Source organism: Thalassophryne amazonica, chromosome 4 (genome assembly GCF_902500255.1).
Source record: "Thalassophryne amazonica chromosome 4, fThaAma1.1, whole genome shotgun sequence".
Lineage (NCBI taxonomy): Eukaryota > Metazoa > Chordata > Actinopteri > Batrachoidiformes > Batrachoididae > Thalassophryne > Thalassophryne amazonica.
The window spans coordinates 59,926,702-59,940,834 of NC_047106.1; the positions used below are offsets into that span (position 1 = coordinate 59,926,702).

At 39.9% G+C, this 14,133-nt stretch overlaps 1 protein-coding gene and 1 long non-coding RNA gene across 2 annotated transcripts in view; one reads left to right on the top strand and one right to left on the bottom strand.

Moving 5' to 3' along the window:
- Positions 1-14,133, bottom strand: part of LOC117508274 (sodium- and chloride-dependent GABA transporter 2-like) — a 527,846-nt gene that overhangs the window by 443,995 nt on the left and 69,718 nt on the right. Inside the window, 1 exon segment of the mRNA XM_034167957.1 lies at positions 287-411. Within this exon segment, the coding sequence (XP_034023848.1) occupies positions 287-411 (125 nt within the window).
- LOC117508275 lies at positions 2,013-3,458 on the top strand. Its single transcript, XR_004560039.1, has 3 exons — positions 2,013-2,359; positions 2,597-2,731; positions 3,077-3,458. It is a non-coding gene; the product is annotated as an uncharacterized LOC117508275 (long non-coding RNA).

The following is a 14,133-nucleotide window of genomic DNA, read 5'->3' on the forward strand; positions in this document are numbered from 1 at the left end:
AAATTATTTCCTGCTTTATTTTTTTCCTTTCTTATTTCTGATTGTAAACCTTTATTACACTTATAAACACCACTATAGCATATATATTCTGAAAATACAGGTTGTCCTGAAAAAAAGAGACATACTACTTGACTGTGGGATGCAGGGTGAGCTTTTAACAGCAATAATAAAACATTTATGCCAGGCGAGTGAACTGTCCAAAAAATGCCCTCGGACCCCAGGGGGTTCTTAAACTTTAGATGCAGGAAGGTGGCTCAAGAAATTGTACCACTGGTATTAACATTACCTGATTCTGCCACTTGTGCAATGGGAACGCCCTGTTCATGAGCCATAAATCCCAGCACAGAGAAGACTTCAAAGCCAGCAACCACACTGGTAGCACCGTTCAGCAAACACAGCCACAGACAGTCTCTGCAGTTAAAACAACAAACAAGCAAATCGAAATTCTGACCTGAACTGCCAAGTCATTCTTTGTCAGTTCAGGCATTGGTCTTATTACATCATCTTAGATTTTGTTCAACCTTTATATTATATATTTACAGTTGTGCTCAAAAGGTTACATACCCTGACAGAATTTTAGATTTTATTTTTTGGCCATCCATCCATCCATCCATCCATCCATTTTCTTCCGCTTTATCCGGAGTCGGGTCACGGGGGCAGCAGCTCAAGCAAAGCCACCCAGACCTCCCGCCACTTTTCTGGCCAAATTATTTTTGGCCATTTTTCAGAAAATATGAATGACAACACAAAAACTTTTTTTCACTCATGGTTAGTGGTTGTGTGAAGTCATTTATTGTCAAACAACTGTGTTTACTCTTTTTAAATCATAATAACAATAGAAACTAGCCAAATGATCCTGATCAAAAGTTTACATACCCTAGTGATTTTTGCCTGATAAGATGCACACAAGTTGACATAAACGGGTTTGAATGGCTACAAAATGTAACCACCCTCATCTGTGATCTGTTTTCCTGTCATCACTGTGTATTTATAAAAGGTCAGTGAGTTTCTGGGCTCCTGACAGACCATTGCATCTTTCATCCAGTGCTGCACTGACGTTTCTGAGTCATAGGAAAAGCAAAACAATTGTCAAAGAAAAGGTAACTGAACTGTATAAAACAGGAAAGGGATATAAAAAGATATCCAAGGGACTGAGAATGGCAATCAGCAGTGTTCAAACTCTAATTAGGAAGTGAAAAATGAGGGCTTGTGTTGGAACCAAACCACAGTCATGTAGACCAACAAAAATCTCTGCCAGGAAAATTTTTCAGGATGCAATGAAAAACCCACAAATAATTTCAGCTGAAATACAGGACTCACTGAAAAAAGTGGTGTGGCTGTTTCAAGATACACAATAAGGAGGCACTTGAAGTAAAATAGGCTGCATGGTCGAGTCACCAGATGAAAGCCATTAGTACGTAAACTTGCAGTCATGAGCCCAGAACCTGCACATGGGACGTACATGGACATTCCAACATGACAACGATCCAAAACAGAAGGCTAAGTCGACCTGTCATTGGTTACAACAAAATGAAGTGAAGGTTCTGGAGTGGCCATCTCAGTCTCCTGACCTCAATATCATTGAGCCACTCTGGGGAGATCTCAAACATAGAGTTCATTAAAGACAGTCCAGGAATTTACAGGAACTGGAGACTTTTTGCCAAGAAGAATGGGCAGCTTTACCATCAGAGAAAATAAAGAGCCTTGTGCACAACTACCACAAAAGACTCAAAGCTGTCATTAGCTGCGGTTACATGGACCAAAAGTAATCTGACTGAACAACCAGATTGAACAATCAGATCAAAATCACACCATGTAAACAGCTCCATCTGATTAGAATAGCCCAATCCGATCGAAATTATGATCGGGTTAGAGGAGGTGGTGTAACCCTATTTTTAACCCGATCATGTTCCATGTAAATGGCACGTCGGATTGTCCGCCTGTGAGGAGCCTTACTGCGCATGTCTGTTACGTCACATCACCACGTGACGCTTCCTGCTCTGTGTTCGCGGAAATGGTGACGGGAAAAAACACAGCTGGACTTTACAAGAGCCAACACTCAACGTTTTAAAAGAATTTACAATAAGTGGAAAAGCTTGACGGACATAAGTTGGCAGCACAGACTTGTTGTGTCCAGAGTCAGCAGGTCAGTAGAACAAATTAAAAACCGCTGGGAACCAACGAGCGCTTTCTACAAAGACAAGCTAAACAAGCAGAAGCTGCGCGGCTCCAACCAGCTTCTCTTATTATGAATTAATGGAGTAATAATCGGAGGTCGATCCTCTCCAAGGAGGACACTGGAGGAGAAGTCGGTTTTACACCGGAGGAAAGTTCACGCTAGACACCGGAAAGCCTGGAGGTAAGTCCTGATAAAATCATGCTAACTCAATGTTCCTTTTTTTATTTTTTTACGAGGCGTACTTTGAGCCAAAGGTGTGGATTTAGTTCAAGTTAATGTTGGGGATTCATGTTAAGTTATCCCATAAGTTTATTCTCGGAGTAAGTGCATGAACACAGTCTGTCATCGAGTTAACCAACACTCTTATCCTCATTTCACTTTAGTACATCACATTAATTTCTGCTCTCATATATACAGATGATGATGATGTAAAGAGCATGTCGGAGGAGATTGATGATAGCAGATCTCCACAACCTGAAAACCACACAGAGGAGGCTCCAGACAAAAAAGTGTTTTTTTTTTTAAAGAGAATAGCTGCAAAATAAAACTACAGTGAGTTATTGAAATTTCCTGTAGAGCTTGTTGAAAAATAACGTTCAAAGGTCATTGCATATTTATTATTATTTGGAGTGCTTTATTTTTTAGAAATGGTAATATTACAAAGTTCCAGCAGAATATGACAGTTAATATCCTTAGACAGTTGAGACACAAACATATTTTCATTTCAATTTTGTTTTCCTGTTTTGAGCTTTGTGAAGTCAAAAGCTATGTGGATGAGTTACAACATATTTGAATATAGAAGCAGGATGACTTTTGGTATAATACATGATTGAGAGATCCACAAAGAGAAAAACAAACATTTTTTTTTTGCTAACTGAAATTATACATTCTTTGTAGATCGAAAGCCATCATCTGGTTATGCCAAGCTCCTGGGTGATCGATCAGCCCAGCAGAGATCTTTCCTGGACAACATGCAACAGCAGCATGAGAGGAATCTGGAAAGAGAAGCGAGCCTTCTTTCCAGGTTTATGGAAGAAAGTACCCGCTCAACTGAAAGCATTATAGGGAAACTGTTTGATGGTGTTTGGGCTCTCCTTTCTCAGTCCTACTCATCAGCTCCACATTTAGTCTAGGACCTCGCTGAGACAAGCATGTAACAGCCTGAAAACTACCACTCGTTCCGAGTGTTACTTCAAATACAGCTGGATTATCTAAACTGCAGCAGCTATAGAATTTCCAAGGTACTCAGTATGCTCAGAATGACCAGTACATGTTTAGAAGGGACACAGAAGGTGTAAAATTTCAAATTTTTATATTTTAAGAAAAAAAAAAAACGAAAAAAAAACATTAGATCAAATAACCTACATACAGTCTGGAATCACCACATATTTAGTATCTTAAACTTTCTGTTGTGGATGTTCCCTGATAATCTTTAAAATATTTAAGAGCTCTAGATACTGCTGTCTGCCAAAGATACAAGGTTTGTTTTGTATTTTCCACTTTAAATGCATATTCTTTTGATAACAGTAGACTAAAAGTAAAAATGTAATATTTGGAAAATGTTCATTTTTCTTCGATGTGTGGTAATACGTTGACCCACTTATTTTAATCATTTTCTCTTAAAATATAAAAATAGAAATTTTACACCTTTTTTTTTTTACCCTCCCAAAGATGTACTGGTCATTTTCATCATGTTCAACACCTTGGAAAATCTCTAGCTGCTGCTGTTTAGAAAATACATCTGTATTTGAAGTAACACTTGGGATGAAAAAGGGCGTGGGCATTTTGGGCTGTTAGTCCTGGACAGAGATTTTGGCACATATCTCAAGTTGTTCATTGCTTCCGGGTACAACTCATTTGCGTATGTCACAAGCGGCAGACATCACAACGCAAAGCATTATGGGATTACTCTACTGACTGAATCAGATCGTAATCACGATGCATGTAAACATGCACAGCAAGCGGATTACTTTAGGGCACGTTCATGTAAACAGGACAATCTGATCCACCAATCGGATAGAATTCAATCAGATCAGAAATAAAGTGTCCATGTAAATGTAGCTATTGATGTTAAAGGGGAAATGCATGGTATTAGGGACTGGAGTTTGATCAGGGTCATTTGGGTAGTTTCTGTTATTATGATTTGACAACACAGTTGTGTAAACGCAGTTGTTTGACAATAAATGGTTTCACACAACCACTGACTATGAGTGAAAAAAAACATTTTTGTGTTATCATTCATTCTCTGTAGAATGGCCAAAAAAAAAATAAATCCAAAATTCTGCCAGGGTATGTAAACTTTTGAGCACAACTGTGTATTCTTTAGAAAGTAATGTCAAGTTAAGTCAAAGATTTTTGTTGAATTTTAAGAAACTGAAACCTATAAAGTGTTGTACTTTAAACAAAAGTTTTTGGTAGAACAGCAGTCTTCATGTTCTATGACCAGTGGTGGGCACAGATAACCAAAAAATTAACTTTGATAACAGATAATGATAAACCGATAAACCACCCAAAAATGTATTGGAAGTTACAGATAACCGATAAATTCCAGTATTGTCTCTTGTACATTTGCAACTACTAACAAGCTGAATTTGAGTTTTAACACCATGATTGCTTTTGGAAGCATCAAAAGCAACAAAAGACCCAAACAATGAGCCTACACTTCTATGTCGAACATGCTGCCCCTTGCTAGAAGCTCTTGTTTACTACACGGCTTACAGCACAGACACAAGCTGAGAGCAACCACAAAGCCAGCTCTCTACCAAACCCAATGCTCTGGTCAGGCAGAGGTCTTGGAAAATAAAGTCATGCTGACTTATGGTTTGGTGTGAATACTGATAGAATAACTCCATTAATGTCAATTCTGTCATTTGTACAAAGTTAAAATATAACATATATTTTTTAATGTTGAATAATGCACTAATTCTGAGGGTTTGTACCAAACACAGACAGACTGCAAAGGATTCTGGGTAATAGTGCCTCTGCTAAACACTGATTGGTTCAGTCATTCATTATGTAAACCAACACGTTAATGTGACATGTGTCATGTGTTGGTGTTTACAGATGAATGTGCTTTTTTAAAATATTCCATTTTTTTTTGTAAAAATGGTCATTTTTACAGAGCCCTGGAAGTTTCATCGCAAAATGTTTTGCATGTGGAGAGATTGTGCGCTCATTTTATTAGTGCCGTGCGCACGTTTTATGATGTTGTATAACATGCACTCAGTATTGTCTTGACACATAAATGTTGGCTTTACACTGTGCAAGTTATGGCCCTTTTTCAGATGATTTTTCATTTGTATGAGAATTTTTTGGACAGAGTTTCAGGTTAATCGCGCGTCCTGCATTGTGTAGTGTACATGGAGTAACAAGCTGCATTTAACATCTCACAACCACCTCCTGATCGCCGATCGTATGGTCAAATGAAAATCAAACCTGTTTGATATTATTCTGGCCGGCCGTCATGAGGGTATCCTGCTGCTGAAGAGCATCCAACCTCTCGCACTGTGCATGTGCAAACACCGCAGAGCTGTCTTGTAATGTTTTGTTTTTTTGTCATTTTGTTTTGTTTTTAAACTTTGATGTCTCCCATCGAGAGTTTTTGTAAATTAAGTTTGAAAAAACTTAACTTGTGATTAAAAATATCATACAGTGTCTGCCCAGCTTCAGGACGAATACTGCCATGAACACTACTGGCCAGTAGATGGCAGTAGAGGCCTTGAAAACTTGCCAAAACAAAATTCCAGATAATCCGCATCTGCTACCTTTAAGATGCGTGGAATTAAACAGACGCAAATACAATAATGTCTATAAACCCAGAGAATATATTCACGAGAGTTTTAGGCACTAGAGTTTAATGCTGTTGTCCATGGAGCCTGAACAGAGTGTCTGAAATGCATTTGTCCTCTCGTGAACGTACTGAGATTACCCTATCCTACCCATAATGCACTGCTGGGCACAGCATGTGCTCACTAAAACCTTAAAAATTAGCACATTACTTTAAAACTAATACATATATCTGATATTTTCACTTTATAAAACTTCAGACATGACAGTAATTTTAAATAACTTGTCCAAAATTAGTTTGGTTAAAATTTGAACCATAAGTTAAAAATGTATGCCTCTGGATGACTTGGGTGATATTGCCAGTGTGTCACTATGGTGTTAAAAGAAATGATTTTTTTTTTTTTTTTTTTTTTTTTTTTTTTTTTGTGACCGGTTCTCCTTTGCCTGCAAAGGAGAGAGCAGTTTCTCACAGAAGCAGCTCTCTTCTGTTTGCAGAGAGTAGAACTATACACTTGTTAGGAAACGTTTAACAGGTAGGTGCTCAATGATTTAAAATTTTGAAAATGTTTGGCGCTGTTCAGCTTTGTTTACTACGTTATTGGTCTAAAAGTTATCGGACAAAAATTTATCGGAAGATAATTAGTCCGATAATGGTTTTTAAAGTTATCTAAAAAGATAATCTGATAATGAAACATCTTCAATAATGAATCTGTTATCGGATTATCGGAACTGTGCCACCACTGTCTATGACATTGTCACAGGCATAGAAGTTTGAAGTGGCTTTGGGTTGCCTGAAGGATACTGAACAAATTCTACCTGGGTGTCGCTTTTTAAAGCTGCCATTTTTGGTAGGGGACAAAATTGAGTAAACTGGGGTCAAAACCAAAAATGGTGCAGCCCTATTGAGAAGTATACTAAATTTATCATCTTGTCTAGAATCCAAATAAATATATAGTTTGCCCCATTGTAACCTCCTGTTAAGTCACTGTGACTGTAAATGTTGAAAAGATAATTTACTTCTAGTGTTTCTTAATCCGGCATCATGGTGGCTTAGTGGTTAGCACTGTTGCCTCACAGCGAGTGAGGCAACAGTCCTGAGTGTACCCCGCCTCGCGTTCTATGACTGTTGGGATAGGCTCCAGCCCCCCTGCGACCTGTGATTGGACTAAAGCCCCGTTGACACATAGATGGTAAACTCTCCCGGAAGCATCCCGGCAGAGATTCTGCCCCCTCCGGGCCATTTTAGGGATCAAACGCTGTAGTTAACGCCGGCGCACGGGGGCGTGGTTTGGTTCCGCCTTCACCGGGAATCGTTGAAAAAATTATTCAACATGTCGAATAATTCTGGGAGCGCTCCCGGAGAAGTGGCCTGACGACGGAGACAACGCGAACAACGGCGTTTGATACTTTTTAATCGCTGTGTCATCCCGCCCCTCCCTGTAGTGCCGCAGTTTACACCGCCGTAATTGGCGGCCGGCGTTGTATCCCTAACCAACGGCGTGTGAAACGGTGATAGAGCCCACATCGGCGTCCTCAAAGGCGTTTTAACCGGCGACAGAGGCAGACAAAACGGCGGCGCTAGCGGACAGTACGCTGTTCTAAACGCCACCTCCCGGTTAACGGCGTTCCAAATGGCCGATGGGCGGTGGTCAGTATAAAAACGCTAGCGTGCTGCATACAGGTCTCTCACTCGTGGCCAGCTCCAGATATTTTTGCAGAGAAGCTCCAGTATGCCTCCTAAAATAAAACTGGCAGCGGCAAGGACTTACCAAGAGGTCTGGTTCAGAAGCAGAGGGTAGCCCTGTGGTGGAGACGGAGCAACATATTGAGGAGGGGAAAAGGAGAGAAAAGAAAAGGCTGAGAGATGAGCTCCCTCCCCCTGCACTGACAGCTGCTTCAGCCTATTATACTATGGGGGCGGTGCCTATACGCAAAAGCTCCTGGAGTAACGCAGGATTTGCCTGGATAAATCCAGCGGTACACAAGGCATTATCGGCGGCAGGAGAACACCGCCGTTCTCACGCGCGTCTTAACCTGCGATTGTAAAGGATAGAACTGGGTATTAACCCCCGTTGCCTGACGTGTGCCGGATGCTACGGCGTCAAAACTCCGCTTTATTCGGCGGATTTAGCAGCGTTTTATCCGCGTATTTGCGGCTAGTACGGCGCTCAAACGCAGGCAAAATGCTCCGCCCCTTTCCACCGCGAAAACAGCCGGAACTACCACGAACTTCGGTCTACGTACTACCCGCCGACAAAACCGTCTATGTGTAACCTGGGCTTTAGAGGTTGAAGAGGTGTGTGTGTGTGTGTTTCTTAATCCTGGGCATCCAGGACTCAATGTACAACCCCTGGCAAAAATTATGGAATCACCGGCCTCGGAGGATGTTCATTCAGTTGTTTAATTTTGTAGAAAAAAAAGCAGATCACAGACATGACACAAAACTAAAGTCATTTCAAATGGAAACTTTCTGGCTTTAAGAAACACTATAAGAAATCAGGAAAAAAAAATTGTGGCAGTCAGTAACGGTTACTTTTTTAGACCAAGCAGAGGGAAAAAAATATGGACTCACTCAATTCTGAGGAAAAAAATTATGGAATCACCCTGTAAATTTTCATCCCCAAAACTAACACCTGCATCAAATCAGATCTGCTCGTTAGTCTGCATCTAAAAAGGAGTGATCACACCTTGGAGAGCTGTTGCACCAAGTGGACTGACATGAATCATGGCTCCAACAGGAGAGATGTCAGTTGAAACAAAGGAGAGGATTATCAAACTCTTAAAAGAGAGTAAATCATCACGCAATGTTGCAAAAGATGTTGGTTGTTCACAGTCAGCTGTGTCTAAACTCTGGACCAAATACAAACATGGGAATGTTGTTAAAGGCAAACATACTGGTAGACCAAGGAAGACGTCAAAGCGTCAAGACAGAAAACTTAAAGCATTATGTCTCAAAAATCGAAAATGCACAACAAAACAAATGAGGAACGAATGGGAGGAAACTGGAGTCAACGTCTGTGACCAACTGTAAGAAACCGCCTAAAGGAAATGGGATTACATACAGAAAAGCTAAACGAAAGCCATCATTAACACCTAAACAGAAAAAAACAAGGTTACAATGGGCTAAGGAAAAGCAATCGTGGACTGTGGATGATGCTGGAACTTTTGTTTGGTGCCGTTCCAATGAGATTTATAAAGATGACTGCCTGAAGAGAACATGTAACTTTCCACAGTCATTGATGATATGGGGCTGCATGTCAGGTAAAGGCACTGGGGAGATGGCTGTCATTACATCATCAATAAATGCACAAGTTTACATTGATATTTTGGACACTTTTCTTATCCCATCAATTGAAAGGATGTTTGGGGATGATGAAATCATTTTTCAAGATGATAATGCATTTTGCCATAGAGCAAAAACTGTGAAAACATTCCTTGCAAAAAGACACGGGGTCAATGTCATGGCCTGCAAATAGTCCGGATCTTAATCCAATTGAAAATCTTTGGTGGAAGTTGAAGAAAATGGTCCATGACAAGGCTCCAACCTGCAAAGCTGATCTGGCAACAGCAATCAGAGAAAGTTGGAGCCAGATTGATGAAGAGTACTGTTTGTCACTCATTAAGTCCATGGCTGCAAGCTGTTATAAAAGCCAGAGGTGGTGCAACAAAATACTAGTGATGTGTTGGAGCGTTGTTTTTCATGATTCCATAATTTTTTCCTCAGAATTGAGTGATTCCATATTTTTTCCCTCTGCTTGATCTAAAAAAGTAACCGTTACTGACTGCCACAATTTTTTTCCTGATTTCTTATAGTGTTTCTTAAAGCCAGAAAGTTGCCATTTGAAATGACTTTAGTTTTGTGTCATGTCTGTGATCTGCTTTTTTTCTACAAAATTAAACAAATGAATGAACATCCTCCGAGGCCGGTGATTCCATAATTTTTGCCAGGGGTTGTATTTCTCCCTGCTTTAACTACACATAATGAAACCAAAATGACAGACTTGACCTTGAAATGTATAACAAAATATTAACCTTATTTGGCAAAACCATATGTGATTATTATTCTAGTGACCAATCAGGCATTAGCTGCATTTACATGGACATTAAAGTTCTGATCTTAATCTGATTAAGAACATATTCTGAATTCTGCCTCGAAAACAATTTTCTGATTATTTGTACACAAATAAGATCATAATCAGAGTAAGAAATAATCTGATTAAGACCTGGAATATTCTGATCTTAATCACACTATGACCTTCTATTGGAGTTTTAATAATACTTTTTAACACATAAGTAATGGGAGAGGTAATGTGGCTGTCAGCCATTAATCAGACTTTGGTGAGTAACATGTAAATAGGAATATGGATGTAATATTCTTTCAACAACTCATGTAAACACCATAATCTAAATATAGATTTAGAATAATGATATTGGGTGAATGGGCTAACAAATACTGTGCATCCAGAAAGTATCCATAATGCTTCACTATTTTCACATTTTGTTATTTTACAGCCTTATTCCAAAATGGAGTAAATTATTTTTTTTTTTCTTTAACTTCTACTCACAACACCTCATAATGACATGACAAATGTTTTTTCTAAATTTTTTTTGCAAATTTATAAAAAATAAAAAACTAAGAAATCACATGTATATAAGTATTCACACCCTTTACTCAAGACTTTGTTGATGCACCTTGGCAACAATTACTGTTATTGTTAGAGGTTTGGGTGGAACCGAACCGTCACAGGCAGTGGACCCAAATGCAGTCCTGAGTTCAGCTCAGTCTGTCCTGTGTATCAACATCTCTGTTTGGCTCCCCTCTGTCTCCAAACCTGACAGGCACAGACTTCAACAAACTGTCAGGTCTGCAGAAAAAAATCATTGAAGTCAGCCTGCCCTCCATCCAGGACTTAGACAAGTCCAGGATCAGGAAGCGAGCTGGTAACATCTCTGCCGTCACCTCATACCCTGGACACACACTGTTTAAACTCCTCCCCTCTGGTCGACCTAACAGAGCACTCTACCATGCAGGCCTGATTGGTGGATTGCTGCAGAGATGGTTGTCCTTCTGGAAGGTTCTCTTCTCTGCACAGAGGAATGCCTGAGCTCTGACAGAGTGTCCATTGAGTTCTTGGTCACCTTTATGATGAAGGTCCTTCTCCCCCGACCACTCAATTTAGACATGCGGTCAGCTATAGGAAGAGTCCAGGTGAATCTGATCTTCTTCTATTTACGGATGATGGAGGCCACTGTGCTTACTGGGACCTTCAGAGCAGCAGAAATGTTTCTGTACCCTTTTCCAGATTTGTGCCCCAAGACAATCATATCTCGGAGGTCTACAGACAATTCCTTTGACGTTATGCTTGATTTGTGCTCTGACATGCACTGTCAATTGTGGGACCTTATATGTATGCAAGTGTGTGCCTTTCCAATTCATGTTCTGTTATTTTCACCCGGTTTTGTCATGTAATTTACTGCCCCTTACCAAGAACCAAACCATTGTATTCCTCATTTTTAGTTTATTAGTCACAACAAAAACCAGGCCTGTGTCCCTCACAGACAGATCAAGATTCAAAGATTCAAGATTCAAAGAATTTTATTGTCATATCAATCAATCAATCAACTTTTTTCTTATATAGCGCCAAATCACAACAAACAGTTGCCCCAAGGCGCTCCATATTGTAAGGCAAGGCCATACAATAATTATGAAAAACCCCAACGGTCAAAACGACCCCCTATGAGCAAGCACTTGGCCACAGTGGGAAGGAAAAACTCCCTTTTAACAGGAAGAAACCTCCAGCAGAACCAGGCTCAGGGAGGGGCAGTCTTCTGCTGAGACTGGTTGGGGCTGAGGGAAAAAACCAGGAAAAAGACATGCCGTGAAGGGGGGCAGAGATCGATCACTAATGATTAAATGCAGAGTGATGCATACGGAGCAAAAAGAGAAAGAAACAGTGCATCATGGGAACCCCCCCACAATCTACATCTAAAGCAGCATAACCAAGGGATGGTCCAGGGTCACCCGATCCAGCCCTAACTATAAGCCTTAGCGAAAAGGAAAGTTTTAAGCCTAATCTTAAAAGTAGAGAGGGTATCTGTCTCCCTGATCTGAATTGGGAGCTGGTTCCACAGGAGAGGAGCCTGAAAGCTGAAGGCTCTGCCTCCCGTTCTACTCTTACAAACCCTAGGAACTACAAGTAAGCCCGCAGTCTGAGAGCGAAGCGCTCTAATGGGGTAATATGGTACTACGAGGTCCCTAAGATAAGATGGGACCTGATTATTCAAAACCTTATAAGTAAGAAGAAGAATTTTAAATTCTATTCTAGAATTAACAGGAAGCCAATGAAGAGAGGCCAACACGGGTGAGATATGCTCTCTCCTGCTAGTCCCCGTCAGTACTCTAGCTGCAGCATTCTGAACCAACTGAAGGCTTTTTAGGGAACTTTTAGGACAACCTGATAATAATGAATTACAATAGTCCAGCCTAGAGGAAATAAATGCATGAATTAGTTTTTCAGCATCACTCTGAGACAAGACCTTTCTGATTTTAGAGATATTGCGTAAATGCAAAAAGGCAGTCCTACATATTTGTTTAATATGCGCTTTGAATGACATATCCTGATCAAAAATGACTCCAAGATTTCTCACAGTATTACTAGAGATCAGGGAAATGCCATCCAGAGTAACGATCTGGTTAGACACCATGCTTCTAAGATTTGTGGGGCCAAGTACAATAACTTCAGTTTTATCTGAGTTTAAAAGCAGGAAATTAGAGGTCATCCATGTCTTTATGTCTGTAAGACAATCCTGCAGTTTAGCTAATTGGTGTGTGTCCTCTGGCTTCATGGATAGATAAAGCTGGGTATCATCTGCGTAACAATGAAAATTTAAGCAATACCGTCTAATAATACTGCCTAAGGGAAGCATGTATAAAGTGAATAAAATTGGTCCTAGCACAGAACCTTGTGGAACTCCATAATTAACTTTAGTCTGTGAAGAAGATTCCCCATTTACATGAACAAACTGTAATCTATTAGACAAATATGATTCCAACCACCGCAGCGCAGTGCCTTTAATACCTATGACATGCTCTAATCTCTGTAATAAAATTTTATGGTCAACAGTATCAAAAGCAGCACTGAGGTCCAACAGAACAAGCACAGAGATAAGTCCACTGTCCGAAGCCATAAGAAGATCATTTGTAACCTTCACTAATGCTGTTTCTGTACTATGATGAATTCTAAAACCTGACTGAAACTCTTCAAATAGACCATTCCTCTGCAGGTGATCAGTTAGCTGTTTTACAACTACCCTCTCAAGAATCTTTGAGAGAAAAGGAAGGTTGGAGATTGGCCTATAATTAGCTAAGATAGCTGGGTCAAGTGATGGCTTTTTAAGCAATGGTTTAATTACTGCCACCTTAAAGGCCTGTGGTACATAACCAACTAACAAAGATAGATTGATCATATTTAAGATTGAAGCATTAAATAATGGTAGGACTTCCTTGAGCAGCCTGGCAGGAATGGGGTCTAATAAACATGTTGATGGTTTGGATGAAGTAACTAATGAAAATAACTCAGACAGAACAATCGGAGAGAAAGAGTCTAACCAAATACCGGCATCACTGAAAGCAGCCAAAGATAACGATACATCTTTGGGATGGTTATGAGTAATTTTTCTCTAATAGTCAAAATTTTGTTAGCAAAGAAAGTCATGAAGTCATTACTAGTTAAAGTTAATGGAATACTCAGCTCAATAGAGCTCTGACTCTTTGTCAGCCTGGCTACAGTGCTGAAAAGAAACCTGGGATTATTCTTATTTTCTTCAATTAGTGATGAGTAGAAAGATGTCCTAGCTTTACGGAGGGCTTTTTTATAGAGCAACAAACTCTTTTTCCAGGCTAAGTGAAGATCTTCTAAATTAGTGAGACGCCATTTCCTCTCCAACTTACGGGTTATCTGCTTTAAGCTACGAGTTTGTGAGTTATACCACGGAGTCAGACACTTCTGATTTAAAGCTCTCTTTTTCAGAGGAGCTACAGCATCCAAAGTTGTCTTCAAAGAGGATGTAAAACTATTGACGAGATACTCTAACTCCCTTACAGAGTTTAGGTAGCTACTCTGCTCTGTGTTGGTATATGACATTAGAGAACATAAAGAAGGAATCAT